Below are 20,444 nucleotides of genomic sequence, written 5' to 3'. Positions count from 1 at the left end.
AACCCATAACGGGTCGTGGAACCCAAAAGTTATGGGTTTCTGCAGACTATGGGTTACCAGAATGTGTGACATTGTGTGACTACCTAGTACACGTGACAGACAGCCTATCCGGTATAGGCCGGACGTCGTTTATGACACCGTTTAGATACGGAATCTTGAGTCTGGTATGGGTTATCTTCTGAAATACCACGAGAACCAAAAATTAAGGGTTCAGATGGTCCAGATTCTCGTGAGAAGGAAGACCTGTACCTTCCTAATATAGGTTGTTTTATGGGTTATGACCCTTCAGAAAGCTATGGGTTATGGGATACGGCAGACTTATGGGTTTTTACTATCTACCATGTCGGTGGAAGCCAAAAACCTATGGGTTATTACAGGTTATGGGTTATGACAGGTATGGGTTAAGACAGAGTCGACTGTAAGTACCAAGTACTGAACACCATCATCGACTATAAATTGTTCAAGTATGTCCGGAACGACAGCGCAAGTAAGCAATAATCCATGGTTCCATTTATGAGATGCGCCTTACCCACTCTCTGCAAGGATGGGGCCTGGAAATCGAGAGAGCAGGCCGAGGAGAGCCGTTATGTCAATGACAAGGTTCGCCGTACCAGCTCTCATGCAGACTGCAACAGCAACTGGGGACACTTACAATCAACCCTTAGGAGAAGGCCCAACTAGAAGCCATCCGCCAGGAATTACAGCAGAACCAAGAGAGCGCCAAAAAGCAACAGAGCCACGACTTCGAGGGGGGCTTCGGCGGTCAAGAAGATCTCGAAGACCGCTACGCCACCACCAGCGGCGAGCATTAATCCTGATAACAAGTAGCAAGGTCAATGTTGAATGTTGTACGTTATGTGTACCAAACCAAACACTCTGCTGTACTGTAGCCACTAGTGAACGAGACGTAAGGTGATGCGAGAGACGATGCAAGGACAAACTGGCTAGTAATGACAGACAAGAAGTCGGTACGACGACGGTGAAGGCGTGAAGACAATGTTCTGGTACAGCTGGAGCGATAGGGAGGAAGTAATAAACAATGTCCAAGACAACTGCCACAAGCAGGGTCCATGTCCGTAAGGTAGGGGAATATCGTCAGAGAAGAAGCAGACCGGTATTACCCTGCCCACCCAGATTACCGGGACTGTAAGAGTTGCATAAACACATCACGCTAGTCTTACGGCCTACCGCCGCAAATGACCTACGCCCTTATGAGGGAGGAGGCGTAATCAAAGGCTCTGGCACGGCCACTCTCTTGCGCTTGCCGCCAGAGCACAGCGGCGATGGAGGAGCGGCATCCCCAATCCAAGGGTCCAAATAATTACACGTCGCAACAGGCACATACATGCCCGCCGAGTCCGCGGAGTTCGCCCAGCCGTTCCCAGCGCTGATCGTCGACTTGGCCGACGAGAACGTCTCCGCCGTCAAGGTAGGAATGGAGCCGGTCTGCGTATACGAAGGCAACAAAGTGACAGCACCTGCGTTGCTGATGACAGTCGGTGGCCACGCAAAGCTGGAGGACACACTTGCGGGGATCTGCCCAGCACCGGAGCCACCCGTCTGCGAGGGCTTGAGGGGCGGCTGCCAGGGTGCGGTGTTCCCACAGGTGCCATCAGCAACCCGCGGGTCCTTGGGCATCCACCCGTTCTGCAGACCCAACTGGTAGCTCCAGGCAGGGCTCTCCACCTTGCCGGTCACACTCGAATTGCCGATCTTCCACGTCCAGAAGAACCAGTTCTGCAAAGCGTCCATGCTGGCGAGGGCGAACTGCATCATCCCCTGCTTCATCTCATCGTCCCATGCAGGCCAGTTCGTCCACTGGTCGCAGCTGCCCTGCGACGGCCAGTTCCCCGTGAACGTCCCGTCGTACCTCGCACCCAGGTTCACACCGTTGACCCACTTGCCGCAGTCGGTGACGGCGTTGCTGAATTCACCGGCGCCAGTCAGACCGAAAGCGGACATACTCTCGTTGAAATTGTTTGCCCAGGTATTGCAAGGAGTCTTGGCGTACGTCGACATCGCAGCGTCCGACTGACCGCCGAAGCAGAGGTAGGGATGAGAATCGAGAGCAATACGGTCGGCGCCCGGCAGGAAATCCGCCCAGGACGTGAGACTTTGGAAGCCATCGTGGTAGGAGATCATGGGTCCCTTGCCTTCGCCGACACCGCTAGCCTCGCGGACGATGTTGTACGCCTCAAGATAGCTTAAGGCCAAAGATTAGCACTGTACAGTGTAGATCCAACATGCACTCACTATCGGCTGAGATTCTCCACACCAACAACACTCTCTTGCGGCTCGTTAGTAATACCGAACATAACCACGACATCCTTGTACTCCGGCTGGCTAATGAACTCAGCAAGGATCCGGATATAGTCCAAGCTCCGCTGCGCATTGGCATAGCCCATGGGGCCGTTCAGCATATTAATCGACCCAAGCTTGCCAGAGTGATTCCACCCGTTCTGCGATCCCGGAAGAGCGTGGAAGTCAAGGTTGATACGGATACCGTACTTGCGCGCCCATCGGATGGCCTTGAGGAAGTACGTCCAGCAAGTCTTTGCGAGGAAGGGCTCGTTATCACGAGTCTCGATGGCCCAGTATGGGAGGGGAATCCGGACGAAGTTGAGACCAGCGCCAGCGATCTCAGCGAAGTCTTGCTCAGTCTAAAATACGCATACAAAATTAGACATGCCACGCTCCGTTCCTGACGTCAATGCACTGGATCAACTCACAATGAACGTCTTGTAGTGGTCCTCCAGTTGTGTGAGACCACCATGGGCGGTATCCGCAGCCATATTGGTGCTGAGTGTCCACTCATCGACCGCTGGCGTCGTGCTGTTGACGTACTTCTCGTAGAGCGCAGGCACACTGGAAGAAGGAAGACGATGAGTTAAGGTTCCGACGATATTTTTGGATAATGGAAAAGGTACTAACATGAACTACAGCAGGGCAGATAAGAAGGATCAGGTCAATAGTGCGCTCTAATCATGGACCGCCTGCTCCAAGGTAGATGACAGGGGTGCGAAGGAAGACTCACAGGTTCAGTATTTAACCATCCGCCGAGGTTCACTCTACCACTTCGTCAGCGTCTCTCTCCAAAGGCACCCAGCAGAATGCGCTCACCCACGAATCTTGTCGATGCCCCAGTTGAAGGACTCGTTCAGTGCTGGTGTCCATGACTGCGCCTTGGCGCCGTTGTTAAAAGGATCGTTCTCGTCATAGTACCAATATCCACCGAACGAATTCGAGTACGTGAATGTGGACCCATCGTCCGTCGTGACCTTACTGCCGTCACCGCCAGTAACAGCCAGCGTCGTCTTTCCACCGCCATTCCCGTTCCCACCCGCACTGGTAGTCTCGCCCGGCTGGGCGGGGTCACCGCCGGAGCTCTTTGCGGCATTGTTATTTGATTTTCTGTTTGCAAGCGAAACGGGGACAGCAATGGCGATCACGATCACAACAAGACCAACTAGTGCGCCGATGATGATGATTTTCCGTCTGGAGCTCTTGCGAGGGGCATCATAGAGCGCATGCTTCTCTCCGAGGTATTGTGGACTCGCAAGTGTGCCCTGCGGATCTGTTGGTGTCCCTCGGTCTCCCTCTGGGTCATCGCGATACACAGGGACAGGGGTACCTGAATCGCGGCGACCGTCGGGGTTCAACGCAAACACGGAAGAATCATTGTCGTAGCCCGCATATGAAGGCCCGGTATTGTTGGACGACGCATACGAGTCGCGCGGGCTGTGGCCTGTCTCGCCTGCCAAGGCAGCGCCCATGAAGCGTGGGCGCGCCACGGGCGGCGATGAGCCGCTGTCGGGAAGGTCGGCAGAGTTCGTCTCGGGTGTGTGGTAGGAGAGGGAACGAGCCGTTGAAAAACGAGGGTCTTCGTCGTAATTGACGTCAAGATGTGAGTCGGGTACGTTGGGGAGCGGGTCGTAGGCGACGTTGGGGCCTGCAGAGTTGCGCGAGGACGCCATGCTTGCCCGGGTGTTGGAGGGGGGCGTAACGGTGACGGCAGGCGGCTTGCGGAGGGTCTTGGACGAGTCCTGTGAGAGCCGCGACATGGCAAAGGGTCAGCGCTCGGAAGGGGGAAAGGACGGACGACGATGGTGCGGGGTCGCACGCACGGTGAAAAAGGCAGGGGGATATTATAAAGTGACGGAAAGGACTTACGGATGGAAGAAATGTCCGCGCGGTTTTGTGTGCAATGGAACACAAACCTTAACGGGCGACTGTTCTGCCCTGCGCGGCGACGGTGAAAGCCAAAAAACAGAGGACGGAGAGGGCGCAGACAGGTTCGACTGAGGGCGTCTTTAGCTGCCAGTCGCCGAGCCACCCCCTATTCCCGGCTACCTTTCCTTTCTCGGCCCGTCTTCTCGCCCCTGCCGCGCCACCCGCCGGTCTCCCTCGAATCCTTATTTCTACAAACGTCTAACCATTTGCCTCAACGCTTCCTGTCCCCGCAACGCTTCGCGTACTTTCTGCAAGAGCTCACCGCCGTCCTCCCTGTTTCTCTACACGTAAAAGCCGCATCTGCTCGCACAGAGCTCCCGAAACATGCCTCATGCCTTCCAAAATCATCTGACCGCCGCGCGCCAAACGGCAAGCTAACTGCCATCCACTGCCATGCGATCACCGTACTTGTCGCGATGGAGATCCTCCATGAACTCATTTCGGCAGCGGTCTGTCATGTCCGTCAGAAGCCTTTGTATACGTTCCTGCAGGGTACTCCCATTCCTTGCTGTCATATAGACCTGTCTGTGTCTGTCAAATGTTCGTTCTCTATGTCTCAATGTCGACATTCGTCCGCCCTGGCGCTCCACCACCAGTCCAACTAACTGAGGCATAACCTCGAGTTTATACAGCGCCTGCATAACTCGCAACCTACGCCAGACGGCTTATGTCTCCCTCCTCGAGGCCGGCTATGCTGCACTTGCGTTTGATCCTACCTACCACACTTGGCTATGCCCCTTCAAACCTAGTCTCAGGCTGCTCGTGGAAGCCCGCAGGTCCGGTTCTTTTCTTCCGCTGCTTTCCCGGGTCCCCGAATCGAGCATTGAAGTTCACTCAGGCGTTCCTGCCCGCGCATCCAGTCTGGCCTGTCGCTATTGAATTGAACCCCACGGATGCTGCGAGATCAAACAATTATGTCGCGAAAGCCTCTCGTCCCAGCGTACACTCGGGGACGCATTGGTCAACTAGAAGTAACGTCAGACGACGGGCAGCCGTAAAATGCACTGCGATCTTCTCGGTCCGGCGATGTCGGATGAGATACACATTGTCGTGAACGTTATCCTCAACAGAGATGCTCTGTTGTTTCCGTGCCTACAAGGACGGCAGACTTTGTTGGATTTCTACCCCATCCTCTGAGCCTTTGGCCTTACAATGACCAATCTCGCCCATAGATCGGGAGCGTAATGTAATTCTGTTCAAGTTGACAGGGATCAATGACATACCTTCTCGATGGTCTGAGAAGATGTAACTGAACTTGACGTGATAACTGTCAACACATTGTTCGATGTCCCCTGTCGACGCCCGGCATCGAGTGCAGTAATAATCAAAGGACATTTCGACATGTCCTCAGGCTCGATTCCCATGGTAACGATGTGGACTGCACACGTCAGGAGCTCTCGCAAGCATGCAGCTCAGTTCGACGAATTCTTTGACTCCTGCTCGATCCCCTTGACTGCCGTGCTTCTCAAACGATCCTGTTCTGACCATCGAAGACGATCTACACCTCTGCCAGACGCGATTAACATGCTTATGCCCCGTCTGCTGGTGAGGTTGCTAGCGACCTGAAGGACTTTGAAGTGCCCCTTGTGCACTGACTATTCCTCGCCGCAACTGAGGCTCGTTACCTCCTCCAGCGCCCACCGTTCAGTACGCGCTATTTAATCCTGAATTCCGTGCTCGGCCTTCTTCATCTTCTGTTATCACCCGATCGCTTGGCTCCTACAAGCATCCTCGGGTGTTTACATAGGATGAGGGATCGCCCCTGCTCAAGTCACATTGGCTTTGCGCGGCCATGACTGGTCGGATGCTATTCTTTGCAGCGCTCTGCCATTCCTGCGTCCTCCTTGACCAACTGATTGTGGGTTAAGGCGCTACTCTTGTTCCGCCTCTATCGTATCCAGTGTCTCGGCGTCTTACGTTTGGTTCCAAGTCAACAGTTGATAACCTCTCCATGACTGCGCTCAGTCCGCAGACTGCATGGGTTCATCGCGACCCACCGTAAATCTCATATACCGCCATGACCGTCCCATGAGATAACAAGCATAGACGCCGGATATCAGGCGGATGGGATTCGCAAGAAGAGAAGTCCTGCAAGCCCAGATTTTGACAATGCTGTGCTATACTTACAATCAGGTGCGATAACGTCTCTCGTATGCTTCCTATCGGGTCTCCGTTCTGACTTCCTCGCCCCTGCGCGGGGTTTGGATGCAGATTGGGGCGTTGCGTATCTGCATTATCGTTTCCCAGGGTGCGCAAGCATAATCGCAAAGGAAGGCCATCGTCATGCAAGCCTGATAATTTCTATATCTAAGCCGGGGGAAGTTTCGTTCGATGTCTGTCAGCCCCTTCCCTAGGCTACCGGAGTTCTCGTGAAATCGACCATGAAGTCGCTTGATAGCACCATCGTCACAGAGGTGCCAATTCAATCCAGAGGTCCCAAAAGCAGCGATGATGCTCTTCTCGAGAGCTTGGGCTACAAGCAGGAGTTCAAGCGGGAATTTACGGCTTTGGAACTCTTCGGTGTCGCCTTTAGTATCCTAGGAGTCGTACCTTCTATCGCGTATGACATGTTGGCAAAGACGTGATGTCAAACCACTTACCTGGGCGTCAACAGGTCTGTCTTAGTGTATGCCATCCCGAACGGTGGCCCGGTCTCTATGATATGGGGCGTAAGTCCCCTCAGGTTGATCCTTTGCGCTTTGACTGATTCTCCGTTTGCGTATAGTGGGCAGTCTGCACCATCTTTCTGTTCCTCATGGCTCTGGCTATGGCAGAGCTTGCATCTGCTGCCCCCACTTCCGGAGGCTTATATTATTGGACCTTTACCTTCTCTTCGCCACGTTGGCGGTACTTACTGTGCTGGATAGGTGAGTATTAGCCCTCAGATGCAACCAGCCGTCGCTCACTGACACGCTGACGACAATCTCAGTGGGATGTGAGTATCATTCGCATGGACTTGGTTATTGCTGGTTGACCAACCTGCTAACATCGCATGACAGATGCGAACACAATCGGAAATATTGGCGCAGTTGCGTCCGTAGCGTGGGGATGTGCAGTGCAGATTATGGCGGCGGCAAGCATAGGCTCCAATCTTACATTTGTTGCCACGACCGGCCAGACATTGTGAGTCTAGCTGTTTCAGAGGTAAGCGAAACTAACATGCTCCCATTGCCATTGGCCCAAATACAGCGGCTGCTTTTGTGCCGTCCTCCTCACACAAGCGGCAATATGCAGTTCCGCGACAAAAGTTATCGCGAGACTGCAGACGCCATATGTCATATTGAATAGCCTGTAGGTGGCGCGCTCTTAGGCGCAGGTGCGACTACTTGTGACTGACTGGTGTGATAAGCGTGATCCTGGGTGTAATCATCGCCCTTCCTGCTGCTACCCCGTCAGAATTTATGAACGACGCCAGCTTTGCCTTCGGTGGCTTCCAAAATTGCAAGTACATTCATCCTGCATCCCTTGTTTGCTTGCTTACTTCCTCGCAGTGACCACCTGGCCAGCTGGCTTCGCTTTCGTGCTGAGTTTCCTTGCTCCGTTGTGGACCATTGGTAAGAAAGAAAATGCAGTAACCTCCTTGCAGCAGGTCCTGAGCACTATCAGGTGCCTTTGACTCTTGTGTTCACATCAGTGAAGAGGCATCTAATGCAAGTATCGCCGTTCCGTGGGCAATCATCCTTGCCAACATGATCGCGGCCGTCCTTGGCTGGGGTAACTATTCACTTGCACTGCAAACTTACAAGGCCACCTAACTTGGGTCCTCCGGGCAGGTGTTACGGTTGCGATCACGTTTTGCATGGGGACGGATCTCGAGAGTATTGTCAGCAGCCCTATCGGACAGCCATTGGCAGCGGTGAGCTGTTTTAATCTGTCTCTGCCGTAGGTGCTCACTGATAATCCGCCAGATATTCTTTAATAGCTTCGGATCGAAAGGGACTTTAGCCATCTGGGCAATAATAGTAGCACTCCAGTGAGTCATATCCTCTTTGATGGGTGGTCGTACACTGAAAAATCATAGGTACCTGATGGGAACTAGTGTGGTACGCGTGCCTTGGTCCCTCCCTTCCCCGCATAGGATGCTACTTAACGGATATCATGCCCAGCTCACTGTTGCATCTCGGCAGAGCTTTGCGTTCGCTAGAGACGGCGCCCTTCCTTTCTCCCGATATCTCTACCGTATCAATCCATATACTCTGACTCCGGTCAACTGTGTATGGTTCACCACGTTCGCGGCTCTTGCTTTAGGATTACTCTCCTTCGCAGGATCCGCGGCTATCGGAGCCGTTTTCACTCTCTGTGTTACGGCGCAGTACCTCGCTTACTGCATACCTATCACCGCTAGATATGCATTCAAGAACGGCTTCAGGCCTGGGCCGTTTACTCTGGGATCATGGGTTTGTATTCTTCGCTCAGATACTCACATCCGCTAAACTTTCGTTCATGCATGCAGGGGCTCCCAGTTGCGTTCACTGCGGTATTGTGGATGTCCTTCTGCATCGTCATCTTCCTTTTCCCAACGGATCCAGATCCAGCTGAAGCTGATATGAACTACACTGTGGTAGTCCTCGGCGGCGTGATGGCGTTATGCCTCATATATTACTATCTTCCTGGTTACGGCGGGGTGTATTGGTTCAAGGGACCTATTGCCAACGTAGAGAAACATCCTAATGCAAAGGATGACGCATTGGAATCGCATAGTGGCGAAGGGACCGAGGTGCTTCGGGAGAAAAGGGCATCGGACATAGCGCCGTGATTCTTTATGTACGCGTCCCGAGTCCCGCAACGCCTCACTTAATGGAATAATTGCAACTTTCTTCGCGGAACGTGTCCAATTGCAAGGTCAGGCCAAACTCGCCATTAAGCAAAATCTTACGTAGTACAAAACGTACACATACTATGCTCGTCAGAAATAATGCTTAACCCCACGAATAATATAAAACGTGCAATAATTCAGGATTGAGGATACGTTGGCTGCTGCTGATTAGCTTGAGGCGTATTGTTCTGAGTTCCTCCTGATTGGGCGTTCTGCGCTTGTTGTGCCTGGGCCTGGGCCTGCAATGCATGGAATCGAGCGGCGTACTTTCGAGGCTTCAGGGACAAGACACTATCTAAAGGGCAGAACACACCTGCTGCATACTCTGAATACGTAGAGCATGTTCCAAAGGATCGTTCCCGTAAGTTGCACCCTGGAGCTGGTAGTACTGATTTGGGTTGGGCATAGGGGGTCGCGGGATGGTGTTCGGTGCGACACCTTGCATTGTCGGGATCGTGTTTTGTGGGGGCTGCACAGACGGCGGACGAGGGGGATTAAACGGATTGGTCGGCGTGGCTGAGTTGCGAGGGGGAGAATTCTGCTGCAAAGAGATGGCCCCCAATTTTAGAAAATGCACGGCAAACATGATAGTAATCACAGATGTGATGATATTAACAGCGGCAATGAGAAGGAGCTAAGTGAGGACATGCCTGGGCAGCATTATTTTGCATTTGCGCCATCTGCTGTTCCGACAGGCGAGTGTTTGGAACATTAATACTAGGTAAGCGCTGCTGAGATATGTTGACCTGATTACGGATTTGGGGCAGCGCTGGAGCAGCCAGTCCGTTCGCAATCCTAGCGGCACCATTATGTTGCTGTTGTAGCATCTGAGCCTGCTGAAGCTAAGAGCAAGGAGGACTGATCATCGCCTCATGCATGGAAATATTGTAGCATCACATATTTACCATATTCGGGACACCTTGGGCTCCCTGTATCGCCTGCTGGTTACGAAGCTGCGCTTGCCTGGTAATCTCCTCCTGCCTCCTAGCTAACTGTAGTTCCTGGCTTGCTCTAGCCTCCTTCTCGGCTTTCTTACGACTGAGTTCCAGCGGTGTGTGCTTCGGTAGGTTGGTGTATTGACCATGAGTATCATGGACCGCGGTGGTTTTCCGCTGGGTAACTGCTAATGAGTCTCGGGTTAGAAGTGCTAGAGCAACGGCTGCATGGAGTGCTTACCAGTTGTTTTCATGGTTACCTCGCGTCGCTTGGCAGCCTTGCGCATGGTCTCGTGAATCAATTGATGTCTGCGACGCTTACGAGACTCAGTATTGAGTGCTGTTGGTGTTGGCGCAATGCTTGATGGACTAGGACTGCTAGGGCTTTGCATGGCGCTCACAGATCGTTTCACACCCCGAGTGGTCATTTGTCCTTGAGTAGAGGGTGGGGGAGGAGGAGGCATTTCCGTTACCTCCTTCAAGGTCGTGCCACTACCCCATTTCGTCGACCACCTCTCGTAGCAATCCCAGGGAGTCCGTCTATCAGTACTCAACGTCACTCGCGAAGCATTGAAACATTCGGCAATGAGGAGCCAGTTGTTGGGGAACTTGTCGGCGAGAGACTTCAGAAGTGAATCCTCGGGGGCCGTCCATGGGTATTCGAGAATCCTCTTCTTCGCGTCTTTAGGTGGTTGGGGCATCATAGGATGCTCTCTGCTTGGGCCTTCACCATTGGCTTGCTTATGCCCGACAAATAGCCCTGTATTGTGAGACGTCAGGACTACGGCAAGTTCTGGGACCAACTTCGGGCGCATACCACTTTGGGGCATCCTTTCCGGCTGAACACGGGGAGGAGTATTATCCAGGTCGAGGAGAACAAGAGGCTCCTCTGAAGGGAGCCATCTTCCTTTTCTCCACCTCTTAGAGGGCTGGGCAGGCCCAATCAATGTGGGTTTAACTTGCATGAATTGCGTGACAGGCGTTAATTTCGTTATATTAGTGTCGTCAACTCTCTTGTGCGGGTCTTCCTTCTTGTCCCCTTTCTTTTTCCCTTCGACCACAGGGGCTGCACTCGATGGCGGGTCCAGCATTTCGAGAGGGCGAAGCTCGGGAAATACCTCGGACAAATCTGGAGGGGGGCGGGGTACATCTAGTGGATCCTGCTGTGAACCCGAGTTGGCGAATTCTCCGACTCCATCAGCATCGCTGAGGTCCAAGAATAACATGGTGGCGTCGGAGTATATGATGCTGTCTCTTAACGGGTTGTATGGATTAGGCTTAGAGGCCTGACGAGTGCTCATTCCGATATTCACTTGAGAGCCCAGGACCGGATCTGAAGCCCCCGTCTTCAATGCAGGATTAGGCAAGGATGAAGCATCCTCTTCGGCCTTGATGGGGGCGGCATCACCTTCCATCAGTTTCGCACGCGACGCGTCCATTCCATTCTCCTGAGGATCGGAAGACATCATGTGTTGGTCCTCGATGTCCTCAACCTTAGGCACAGCATCTGCAGCATCTGCGTTGAGTCTGTCCTGCTCCAGATCTCGGAGAACATCTTGGAAAGCAGTGTCACCGGCGAGGTCGTCGATAACATCGTTCTCCTGTTGATCATTATCTTGCTCTTGCTCGTCATCAGATGCCTCAGATGATGGGTAGTCTATCATTGACATGGGGTTCTTGCCATCGGGGCTGCTAGCGTCTTGCTGCGTATCTTCGTCCTCTTGCTCCGGCTCCATGACTTCACCCTGAGGCTCCGTCTCCTGCTGTGGTGCGGGTCGTCTCCAATAAACCGAAATACCCAATTTATGTCTTTCCTCAGTGCTTCCAGCCAGATGCCAATCGACAGCCGCACAAGCTAGTTCGAACGCTAGAACATATTTCCATTTTCGTTCTTCGCGAAAATCAATGCGCATCAATTGCTAGAGGAATAAGTGGTCAGAACTCAACCCATGTGTAAGTGTTTGAACAAACCATTTCGTGCAACAGATAATCCCAATGGGTCTTATTCGTAACACCGACGGCTCTCTGCTTTTTCGGCTGCCTAAAGCTCCATTTCCCTTTATCCTTCAGGCTTTCGACCCGGTCTAGGGCTCGGACAAAGCGCAGCTCTGTGTAAGCCACCTGACGCGCCTCGATTAGCTAGGCGGACACTGAGACAAGCAGTGATACCTACACTCCACTCTCGAGTAGTTAGACACTTCTGCGCGCGGGAGACTCTTTTCCACACCGGATTTGCGCGCATTGTGGCTCCCCATCGATTTGCTCCAAGGGATATCCAGTCGTCCTTCCCGTCTCTTTTGCCATCTCCTCGTTCCGAACCTTTATCACTCTTTTCTCGCTCCTTGTCACGTTTGCGCTGTTTGAGAGTTTTACCCTTTCGATTGAATTCCGAGGGCAGGGCCTTCAATGGGGGTAGGGTGTAGCATGGGTTCACTCGGGGCCCATGTCCAGCAGCCGAAGCTGAGCGTCCGGAGGGAGACTCCTGCAATTGTGACAAGGGAGTGAAATCGTAGGCGGGATATTCGTGGACGGGAGACGAAGGAGTAGGGATGACATATGGAGAAGGGCGCTTGTGCGTATCCGCACGTTCCGGCGTTTGAGCATCGGAACTCAGAGGAGAGAACATTCCTGAGGAATCCCTAGTCTCCCTTGCGCTTGAAGGAGCAGCGGACTTCCGATCTAAGTCAATGTTCCCCACTACTCCTTGCATATTGGTGTCCTGAGATGCAAGCTGAACGTATGCGGCTCTAGCTTCGCGCACCGTATTCTCGAGTGACGCATCCCTCCGCAGACTCGGAACTTGCTGCGAATCCTCGATATGCTCGGGAGAGAGGGTCGTCTGCTGCTCAGCCTGTAGTTCTCCCGACCTGGCCTTGTCCGTCGCTGGTTGGTCCTCCGTGTCGATAGAAGCCCTCTCTTCCACGACCTCCATTGAGATATCCGGCGAAGTAGACATTGCGGGTTGCTCATGTTCAGGACTTCCCCTGACCTCAGAAATCCGGCCATCGTCTTCTCTCGACAGCCTCTCTTGCGCTTCACGCGGATTCGATTGTTCTGGTACGATTTTCTCATCTGCATTCGAATCGGCATCGCTGTCATCCTCTTCCTGAAGATGCTTGTTGAAGCCTAGAGCCTCCCATTCGTCTTCTCTGGCTTCTTCAGACTCTTCATCTGGTTCATCAACTTCCTGTTCTCTGGCTGTAAGCTCTTCCCCATCCGCTTCCTCTTCATCATTGGATGGCTCCTCGTCTGCCGACGTAGGCCGTGCGTGGGGAGTACCACTATGAGCAACCGAAGCCTGAGGATATGGCGAAGTTGAGGAGCGATTGCTGATCAGATCTAACTCGTCTCGTTCGTCGTCGTCTTCGTCTCCTTGGACGTCTTCTGCCAGCATTTCACTTGCAGGAGAGGAGCCCTGCCCATGCTCTGCGTCATGTGCAGTGGCTTCAGAACGATCATGTTCAGGAGAGGCAGGAGAAGCAGTCCTGTATTCCGACTCGGCTCTACTGACTTCCACAGGCGACTCTGGATACTGTAAGTCTTCCTCAATCTGGGCGTCGGTAGGACCTTCTTGTCCATCCTTAGGCTCGGGCGAAAGGGGCGATTCAGACATGGGAGAGTCGGAATCACCATCTGATTCAGCCTTCAGTGACGGATTGTCCCCGTCCGTGGCAGGCTGAATATCGTCGCCAGACCGATCATCTTCTCGGGGCGATAGCGGTTCCAGTGGGAGGTCAATTTCGGCGAGATTCTCAATACCACCTGTTTCCGGGCTGTGGTACGCTGGCATAAGTAAATACATGAATAGTAGACGGGTCCAACGTACTGCTTATTCAAGTCAAATCTATCCAAGAAAGCCTCCAGGTCAACACCGTCATCGTGGTCCTCCGTCGCTTCTAGCATTGCGTGAACATCCTTCCGTCGGCGAAGCAGATAGTACATCTGTCGAAGGAGCTCATTCCGACGCTGTGAGATTGCTCTAGAGCACGAAGTAAAGTAATCGGGTTTGTACGTGTTGCGACAAGGGGGGAGGAGTGGCGTTTACGCACTCTAACTGTGCCACTCGTTCTTCAACACGCACGTCCACGGACGACGCCGCCATCGTTGCAGCCTGGGGGTCACTCTAACGTGTCTCGTATATTGATTTGCTGGGCTTCAACACGCGAAGGCTTCGACAATTGATGACCTTCAGTGCCACAAGCGCAGGTTGTGGCCGCGAAGGAAAGGTAGTGGCTCGGACCGGTTCGGTTCAAGATTCGTCATTCATCTACTACCAGATATGGTAGGTACGCCCGGCGAGCGCCTGGGAGGCCGGGGCTGCAACTTTGAAAGCTGTCTTGAGCCGGGCACATTCTGCTGCATGTCCGCCCAAACCAATGTACGATTATTGAACAGGGATATATTGATCCAAGAGGAATGTAATGTATGATGTCGAGTAACGTCTCTAGAAAGGCTGTCTCCTCGCCCACCTTCGTCTGACCCAAGCAGCGTGCAAATAGTTAAGACGACAGCAGTTAATCGTGGTTATGGGTATAAAAGACGTGGAATGCAGATGGTACATTGGGGAGGATGAAGGCAGACAGGAAAGAACGGCACGAAAAGAATGAGGATGACTGGGGCCAGTGCGGAAGGTGTCCAACGTCCACAAAAGATAGATATAGTCAAACCGCGTCCGCACCGTATCATCAGAGATCGTCCTTGATACTACTCTTCGAGTCCTTTTTCCGTTTGCCTCCTCCAAACTTCTTCAACCCAGAAGAAACACTACTCTTCTTCTTCGCGTGCCCCTTCTTCTCGCTGGGAGTCGATGCCTCATTAGAAGGAGGAACCACAGAAGCCAGCTCGGCGCCCTCAGTTTCAGCATCATCCGGGATATCTCCATCAGCGGGAGGTGACACCACTTCATCGCTCGTCCCGGATACACCTCCTCCGCCCACCAGCCTAATGGTCGCAGTCTCATCCTTATCATCGCTTCCGCCTGACTCGGGCTGCTCCTCGGCTACGGGAGTCGTAGCAGACGCACTGGCAGTACTTGGGACTGGCTTGTTGACAGGAGACTTACTAGGAGAACTTGAAACAGGTTCAATAGGTTGAGCGTTTAACGCGGGGGCAGAGTCCGCGAGTAGATCCGTAATGTCCGACATCCCTCCTGAAGGAGCAGGTGGTGTCGTGCCAGACGAAGCACCGGGAGATGAGCCAGACGGCGATGTAGGTAAAGGCACCAGAGTTGCTTCTTGTATCCCGTTGGCCACCGGCTTTTGCGAAGGGGAAGGTTGGGTCCGTGTGACGAGTTCCCGCGGAGGTAATTCTACCTCCTTCATCATATTACCGCCGCTCTCCAAATCACCCTCTCTGGGTGATGAGGGAGTTGAATCTGGGGATGAAGGGGTCACTAGATCCTCCTGTGTCGGTAGGTCCACCGGCCGAGGGGCAGGTGGTTTGGTAACGGATATAGTAGGCAAAGGTTGCCGAGGTCCAACTTTTCTATCCGTGCCCTCAGCGCTGTTCTCCGTCAGAGGACCAAGCTCTGGCTTTTCATCGATATCCGCCAGTACCGGGATGGGGACTTCAGCGTCCGACTGTTTGCTGACCGTCGCCAACTCCACAAATGACTCTCGCCGCTAGTGGCATACATTAATCGCGAGATTTGACGATAGGCAAATATAGCCTACCTTGCCCTTTTCTGACGGCACGAGAGTCTCCTCGGTCACCAGACCAGACTCCAACCATTTTCTGACACTACGATCTGCCCAAGCTTCCAAAACATTCCACCCTCTGTACTCCCCGGTAAGGCGTAGCCCTCCGGAGCCCGCATCCCCTCCTACGTCCCCTTGACCACGGCCGCTGCCACCGTAGAAATAGCTTTCGTACCCAATGTCGTCCTCGCTACCTTCGCTCCCATCATTCGCGGCCCCTAGCTCATAGCCCTCCCCGCTTTCGAGCTCTTCGACAAAGCTGGCAAGCCATTTGGCCCACCCGCTGGAGCCATCCCCTCTCCACATGACAACTTTCGTGTCAAAGTCTCGACCAAATATAATGACTTGCCCCACAGAGCCTGCTTCGGCGGGGTTGAGGTCCACGCCCAGATAGTTGCCAGCTCGATCAGCCACGAGTGGTATCCAGCCTTTGGAAGAGTATTCCTTCCGGACGTAGCCTGGCGGTATTGAATGCATGACCTCCCGCAACTTCGGGTTTGCGCCGGTCATAGGGTCGTCGTCCACGTCTCGCCAAAACCTCCACTCCTCTAGCACTTCCTCCAGAGGAAGCAAGGTCAAGCCAAAGAAGAGACCCTCGGAGCAGCCTGCGGCTGATTCCGGCTCTTGTCCGTCGCAAACGAGATACGACTCTCGGACGGGCGCTGGAAGCTCGAATCCAAATTGCATCTCTATTTGAGCGAGGTCTTGAGGTAGGATGCCATAATTCAATGTATCCCCCAACTCAGGGTACTCATTCGATAGCCACGTTTGGAGTCGATGCCATGTCTGCGCCAATGGAGGGTAGGGTGGCAAAGGGGACAATGGTTTGTTGTGAATGGGCAAAAGGGAAGCAGGACGAGACCGTGAACCACCAGCACTGTAACAAGAGTGTCAGTACGAGCTGCCACTTGTTTACCTGCACGGAAACATGGACATACGACGTCGGCAAATAATCGTATATACTTCCGGCTGAGGGGGGTGGGTACGTATACGGACTCGACGCGGACTCGGGTTCGGGCGTGTAGGGCGTGTCGCCTCCCAGAGAGTTTGGATGGTTGGGGAAAATGGGCGAGGATGTCGGAAGAGAGAAAGCCTCATGCGTCGAGGACATGGCCTGGTTCTTTCGGCGGGAGCTGTCCGACGAGAAAAGCGACGTGAACCAGCTCATGACAGCTGGACTTGGGTGCCCTCAAGAGGGGCGTACAGCAGAGAAGCTTTGGCGGGCGTTGCAACGTCGAACGCGTGGTAGAGACTCCACCGGTAGCGCTGGCCGAGGTGATACTGAGGAAGCTGCCCTCTTCAAGCGTTCACCTTCTTCGGCTGGGTCGGATATATATAGCAGGTAGCTTATGCACGCTGCAGCGTCGGCAGCTTCTCCTATAGCCTACAGCAGAGCAGAAAGGCAGCCTGGCATGCGTAGCGGTCGGTAATAGACGATAAGTTATTAACCGGAAGTGCTTCAAGCGTTGCAGCAGCGTCGTCTGCTTTGGCAACCCGTGGTAACAACCACCATGCGGATGAAACACGAAGAGTCCCCGTCGGGTGGACAAATCAACTGCAGTCATCATTCCGGTCTTTGCGCAGCTGCGCAAACCCTTTTGCGAGAATTTAACAAGTACACGATTCATTATCGAAGTGGATGATGCTAATAAATACAAGGATTAATGATGCTCGACGCCATGCAGATGCTAACTCCTTAGAACCGGCCTAGGGGCTCCCTGACTGTGAACTCGGCCTCCGTCTTCGCCTTCACCTCCTCTAATGTCAGGCCCTCAGCAATCTCGATCAGCTCAAGGCTGCCCTTCTGCCGGTCTACGTTGAAGACTGCCATCTCTGTGATGATCTGGCTGACTGCCCGAGCGCCAGTGAGTGGTAATGTGCACTCCTTGCGGATTTTTGGCGTGCCGTCTTTGGCGCAGTGTTGAAGGACAGCGATGACCTTGGTCTTGTCGGGGTTCGAGACGAGGTCCATAGCACCACCGATACCTATGAATCCCGTCAGCGTCAATCGGGGAGGGAGTCACACGCGCAAGACATGACAGACCCTTGACAAGCTTCCCAGGGACCATGAAATTGGCAATATCACCAGCTTGGGAGACTTCCATAGCCTACAAATGCCAAGTCGAGAATGTGAATTCGGGGCCATCGGCGAAAATGCGCCAACTTACACCAAGGATGGAGACGTCGACGTGCCCACCACGAATCATGGCGAAGGACTCAGCAGAATCTGGTATAAGTCGTCAGAAGGCTGGAACATAGGATAGACCAAATCGCGCCTTACCAAAGACCGAAGCGCCGGGTAACAAGGTAACAGTCTCCTTTCCAGCGTTAATGATATCGGCATCAACCTGGTCTTTGGTCGGGAAAGGACCCATTCCGAGGATACCGTTCTCACTCTGCAACCAGAGGTTGACACCAGGGGGCATGTGCTCGGTGACCAACGTGGGCATCCCGACTCCCAAGTTAACGTAGAAGCCATCACCCAATTCCTTAGCAGCACGCTTGGCAATCTTGTGTCGCAAATCCTTTGCTGCCTTCGCCGCGTTCGATGCGGAGTCTTCGGTCTGTGCATTGGGATCCGGTGCAAGAGACAGGATCTCGATCTCCTTGGGTTCCGTGGCAGGGACAATCCGGTCGACGTAGATACCAGGTAAGTGGATAGCGTTGGGCGAAAGAGAACCAACGGGGACGATGTGCTCAGCCTGTGAAGGATACTCGGTCAGGCCAGCTCGCGCGTTCGCAGCCTAATATTCTTACCTCAACAATGGTCAGTTTCGCGTTCCGTGCCATGATCGCATTATAGTTGTTGGCCGCATATCTGAGACAGACGTTTCATCCGGAGTTTCATCCAGCAATACCCACAAAACCTACCTGAAGACACAGTTACCGACTTCGTCCGCCTTCCAAGCATGGACGAAGGCGACATCTCCGGCGATAGCAGGCTCCATGACGTATTTGCGACCACCAAACTCCCTTGATTCTTTCTTGTTCCCGGTGATCAGGACACCGTTCTTCATTCCACCGGGCTTGAACCGGATGGGGATAGTGCCATACTCCACTGGCGACGAAGCACCAGTCGGGGTGAAGAAAGCAGGGATACCAGCGGCATGCGCACGCATCCGCTCTACCAGAGTACCCTGAGGAACTAGCTCCAGGGAGATTTCCCCATTCAAGTACGCAGCCTCGATGGCTTTGTTACTGGCGGATTCATCAGTTTAGAAGACCAAGCATCTGATGTCATAGCCTTGTACGTACGATCCAAGATATGATATGATTAACCGATCCAGTTGCCCACTGGATAACAGTTTCACTGCGGACTCGTTAGAGCACATCCCTAGCGCTCTGGTCAAAGAGCCGCACCTAAACCGTGTTCACCAAGACCAGCATTGTTAGACACTGCTGTCAAGTCCTTGACCTCCTTCCGCCTCGAAAGCGCGGCCAAGAGTGTTTCTATTATATGCTCAATGGGGTTTCAACCCAGCTATCAGAGAACGCTATTCACCTGGAATACCGCACAGACCGAACCCTAACATCGCACGCATGGTTATATAAGGCCGCAGTCAGCAAGAACACCTATCGAAGCGTACCTCCACTCAGGATCATGTCCCCCGACTTGACATCTTTGACTGCCTCATCTGCCGAGTCCCAGACCTTCTTCTTCTTGGGCAGCGCGGCTTCGACAGGGGTACTGTACCACCTAATCCGCAAAGATGTAAGGCGCGACGCGCGCACAGCAGGCAGCCGCCTACAAGACGCCGCCTTCAAAGCGAGCATGGTAGAGGTCAAGAACCAAGAACAACCAGGGCGGGGCGGGGTATGGGGTCGTGCGGGGTATCGGAAGACCGTGCTGATAACCAAAGCGGTCTTATTAGCCACGCCCTGGCCTTTTATAATATCCACAGAGTTCTTTGGTTTACACGGTCCAGCCGAGGACGTCGGTGCGGGTCATGGATGAAGCTGTCCTGCCGTCCCCTGCAGTTGTGGGTGCAGGGCGGCGCAAAGAGATGCCGTCATACCCTCGTTCATTGGTCGCAAGTCACGTGAAGCGCGCCCTGCGCGCCGAAAGTCCGCGACGCGTCGATGAAGGCTCACTCGTAGCCAGGTTGTAGCTCCTACTAAACGCCGTATAGCATCCGGACGGCTGGTATAGAACGGTGTTCAACGGGCGTGGGGATCAAACCATGTGTATGCTTGCTAGGCAAGACGGACGAGGGATGATGTACATGTATACATGTGTCTAGTAGAACACCTGACTATATCAGTGTGAGGTCGCTGATTAGATAAGCGACACCACGGAAAGTCTTCAACGTTCGAGTCTCTCACAGGGATGAGTAGCAAGAGATTCGTGTTCGAAAAAGACTTAGGTATGAGGTACATGGGCTGGGCTTTTATACTACGAGATTACATGTACCGAATAGAAGAGATAGAGACAGAAAATAGAAGAATACGAGAAGAGACGAAATGAATGCGAAGAGGATTAACTCGAAGGCTCCGAAGGAGCCGTATAGCTTAGAGTCCGAATATAGTAGCGAGTAGCCGAATAAGGAATCTACTGGCCGAATACGGTAGCGAGCGCGGGTGCGTATCCTTACATCCGCCCTCCAAGGACTACTCATAGTCCTTCTCTAAGCCCATCGCGCGAGTTACATGGTCTTGGGGTCCTCCCAATCGACCTCGGGACCATCCTCCATGTCAGCGTCTTCATCTGCGTTGTTGTGTCCACGATCAGGTTGGTCATCGACATCGGACGCTGCCTCGTGAGGTTCC

General features: G+C 53.4%; 6 protein-coding genes across 6 annotated transcripts; 2 read left to right on the top strand and 4 right to left on the bottom strand.

Annotated features, from left to right (window-relative positions):
* Positions 1 to 466: 466 nt before the first annotated feature.
* On the top strand, positions 467 to 812 carry GLOTRDRAFT_126863 (uncharacterized protein; the record flags this gene model as incomplete). Its single annotated transcript, XM_007865373.1, has 3 exons — positions 467 to 487; positions 544 to 600; positions 666 to 812. 3 exons carry the CDS (start codon positions 467 to 469, stop codon positions 810 to 812), a joined length of 225 nt encoding a protein of 74 aa, XP_007863564.1.
* A 397-nt stretch (positions 813 to 1,209) lies between these two features.
* Positions 1,210 to 3,974, bottom strand: GLOTRDRAFT_12654 (uncharacterized protein; the record flags this gene model as incomplete). Its single annotated transcript, XM_007864598.2, has 5 exons — positions 1,210 to 2,203; positions 2,254 to 2,660; positions 2,730 to 2,865; positions 2,991 to 3,068; positions 3,121 to 3,974. 5 exons carry the CDS (start codon positions 3,972 to 3,974, stop codon positions 1,210 to 1,212), a joined length of 2,469 nt encoding a protein of 822 aa, XP_007862789.1.
* Positions 3,975 to 6,611: 2,637 nt separating this feature from the next.
* Positions 6,612 to 8,986, top strand: GLOTRDRAFT_35829 (APC amino acid permease; the record flags this gene model as incomplete). Its single annotated transcript, XM_007864670.1, has 13 exons — positions 6,612 to 6,790; positions 6,845 to 6,899; positions 6,956 to 7,097; positions 7,230 to 7,353; positions 7,420 to 7,521; positions 7,580 to 7,656; positions 7,722 to 7,784; positions 7,837 to 7,944; positions 8,004 to 8,086; positions 8,139 to 8,203; positions 8,252 to 8,273; positions 8,337 to 8,627; positions 8,684 to 8,986. 13 exons carry the CDS (start codon positions 6,612 to 6,614, stop codon positions 8,984 to 8,986), a joined length of 1,614 nt encoding a protein of 537 aa, XP_007862861.1.
* A 145-nt stretch (positions 8,987 to 9,131) lies between these two features.
* Positions 9,132 to 14,160, bottom strand: GLOTRDRAFT_137100 (uncharacterized protein). Its single transcript, XM_007865372.1, has 10 exons — positions 14,031 to 14,160; positions 13,808 to 13,960; positions 12,155 to 13,754; positions 11,953 to 12,102; positions 10,799 to 11,900; positions 10,223 to 10,741; positions 9,952 to 10,169; positions 9,697 to 9,888; positions 9,360 to 9,587; positions 9,132 to 9,312 (listed from the first exon to the last, which is right to left on the bottom strand). The coding sequence occupies exons 1-10, from the start codon at positions 14,081 to 14,083 to the stop codon at positions 9,184 to 9,186; spliced, it is 4,344 nt and encodes a 1,447-aa protein (XP_007863563.1). The 5' UTR covers positions 14,084 to 14,160; the 3' UTR covers positions 9,132 to 9,183.
* A 215-nt stretch (positions 14,161 to 14,375) lies between these two features.
* GLOTRDRAFT_110159 (uncharacterized protein) lies at positions 14,376 to 16,998 on the bottom strand. Its single transcript, XM_007865371.1, has 3 exons — positions 16,616 to 16,998; positions 15,654 to 16,554; positions 14,376 to 15,602 (listed from the first exon to the last, which is right to left on the bottom strand). The coding sequence occupies exons 1-3, from the start codon at positions 16,843 to 16,845 to the stop codon at positions 14,667 to 14,669; spliced, it is 2,067 nt and encodes a 688-aa protein (XP_007863562.1). The 5' UTR covers positions 16,846 to 16,998; the 3' UTR covers positions 14,376 to 14,666.
* A 218-nt stretch (positions 16,999 to 17,216) lies between these two features.
* Positions 17,217 to 19,538, bottom strand: GLOTRDRAFT_120125 (3-oxoacid CoA-transferase). Its single transcript, XM_007865370.1, has 10 exons — positions 19,265 to 19,538; positions 19,180 to 19,203; positions 19,038 to 19,127; positions 18,933 to 18,987; positions 18,549 to 18,875; positions 18,435 to 18,495; positions 17,959 to 18,379; positions 17,846 to 17,904; positions 17,722 to 17,785; positions 17,217 to 17,663 (listed from the first exon to the last, which is right to left on the bottom strand). The coding sequence occupies exons 1-10, from the start codon at positions 19,449 to 19,451 to the stop codon at positions 17,374 to 17,376; spliced, it is 1,578 nt and encodes a 525-aa protein (XP_007863561.1). The 5' UTR covers positions 19,452 to 19,538; the 3' UTR covers positions 17,217 to 17,373.
* Between the last annotated feature and the right edge of the window lie 906 nt (positions 19,539 to 20,444).

Source organism: Gloeophyllum trabeum, assembly GCF_000344685.1.
Source record: "Gloeophyllum trabeum ATCC 11539 unplaced genomic scaffold GLOTRscaffold_00003, whole genome shotgun sequence".
NCBI classification, from domain to species: Eukaryota; Fungi; Basidiomycota; class Agaricomycetes; order Gloeophyllales; family Gloeophyllaceae; genus Gloeophyllum; species Gloeophyllum trabeum.
The sequence above is the reverse complement of the archived record's forward strand: the minus strand, read 5'-3'. Positions and strand labels throughout refer to the sequence as shown.

Excerpts from the sequence above, each read along its gene's own strand:
- GLOTRDRAFT_110159 (XM_007865371.1), bottom strand. The coding sequence starts at position 16,845 with ATGAGCTGGTTCACGTCGCTTTTCTCGTCGGACAGCTCCCGCCGAAAG. Across the intron at positions 16,555-16,615 it reads TACGATTATTTGCCGACGTC|TGCTGGTGGTTCACGGTCTC; the intron begins GTATGTCCATGT and ends CTCTTGTTACAG. Across the intron at positions 15,603-15,653 it reads TGCCGTCAGAAAAGGGCAAG|CGGCGAGAGTCATTTGTGGA; the intron begins GTAGGCTATATT and ends GTATGCCACTAG.
- GLOTRDRAFT_120125 (XM_007865370.1), bottom strand. The coding sequence starts at position 19,451 with ATGCTCGCTTTGAAGGCGGCGTCTTGTAGGCGGCTGCCTGCTGTGCGC. Across the intron at positions 19,204-19,264 it reads GGACATGATCCTGAGTGGAG|GGTTCGGTCTGTGCGGTATT; the intron begins GTACGCTTCGAT and ends GTGCGATGTTAG. Across the intron at positions 17,905-17,958 it reads ACCCGGCGCTTCGGTCTTTG|ATTCTGCTGAGTCCTTCGCC; the intron begins GTAAGGCGCGAT and ends GACTTATACCAG.
- GLOTRDRAFT_137100 (XM_007865372.1), bottom strand. The coding sequence starts at position 14,083 with ATGGCGGCGTCGTCCGTGGACGTGCGTGTTGAAGAACGAGTGGCACAG. Across the intron at positions 9,889-9,951 it reads CCCAAGGTGTCCCGAATATG|CTTCAGCAGGCTCAGATGCT; the intron begins GTAAATATGTGA and ends CCTTGCTCTTAG. Across the intron at positions 9,588-9,696 it reads TGCAAAATAATGCTGCCCAG|CAGAATTCTCCCCCTCGCAA; the intron begins GCATGTCCTCAC and ends ATCTCTTTGCAG.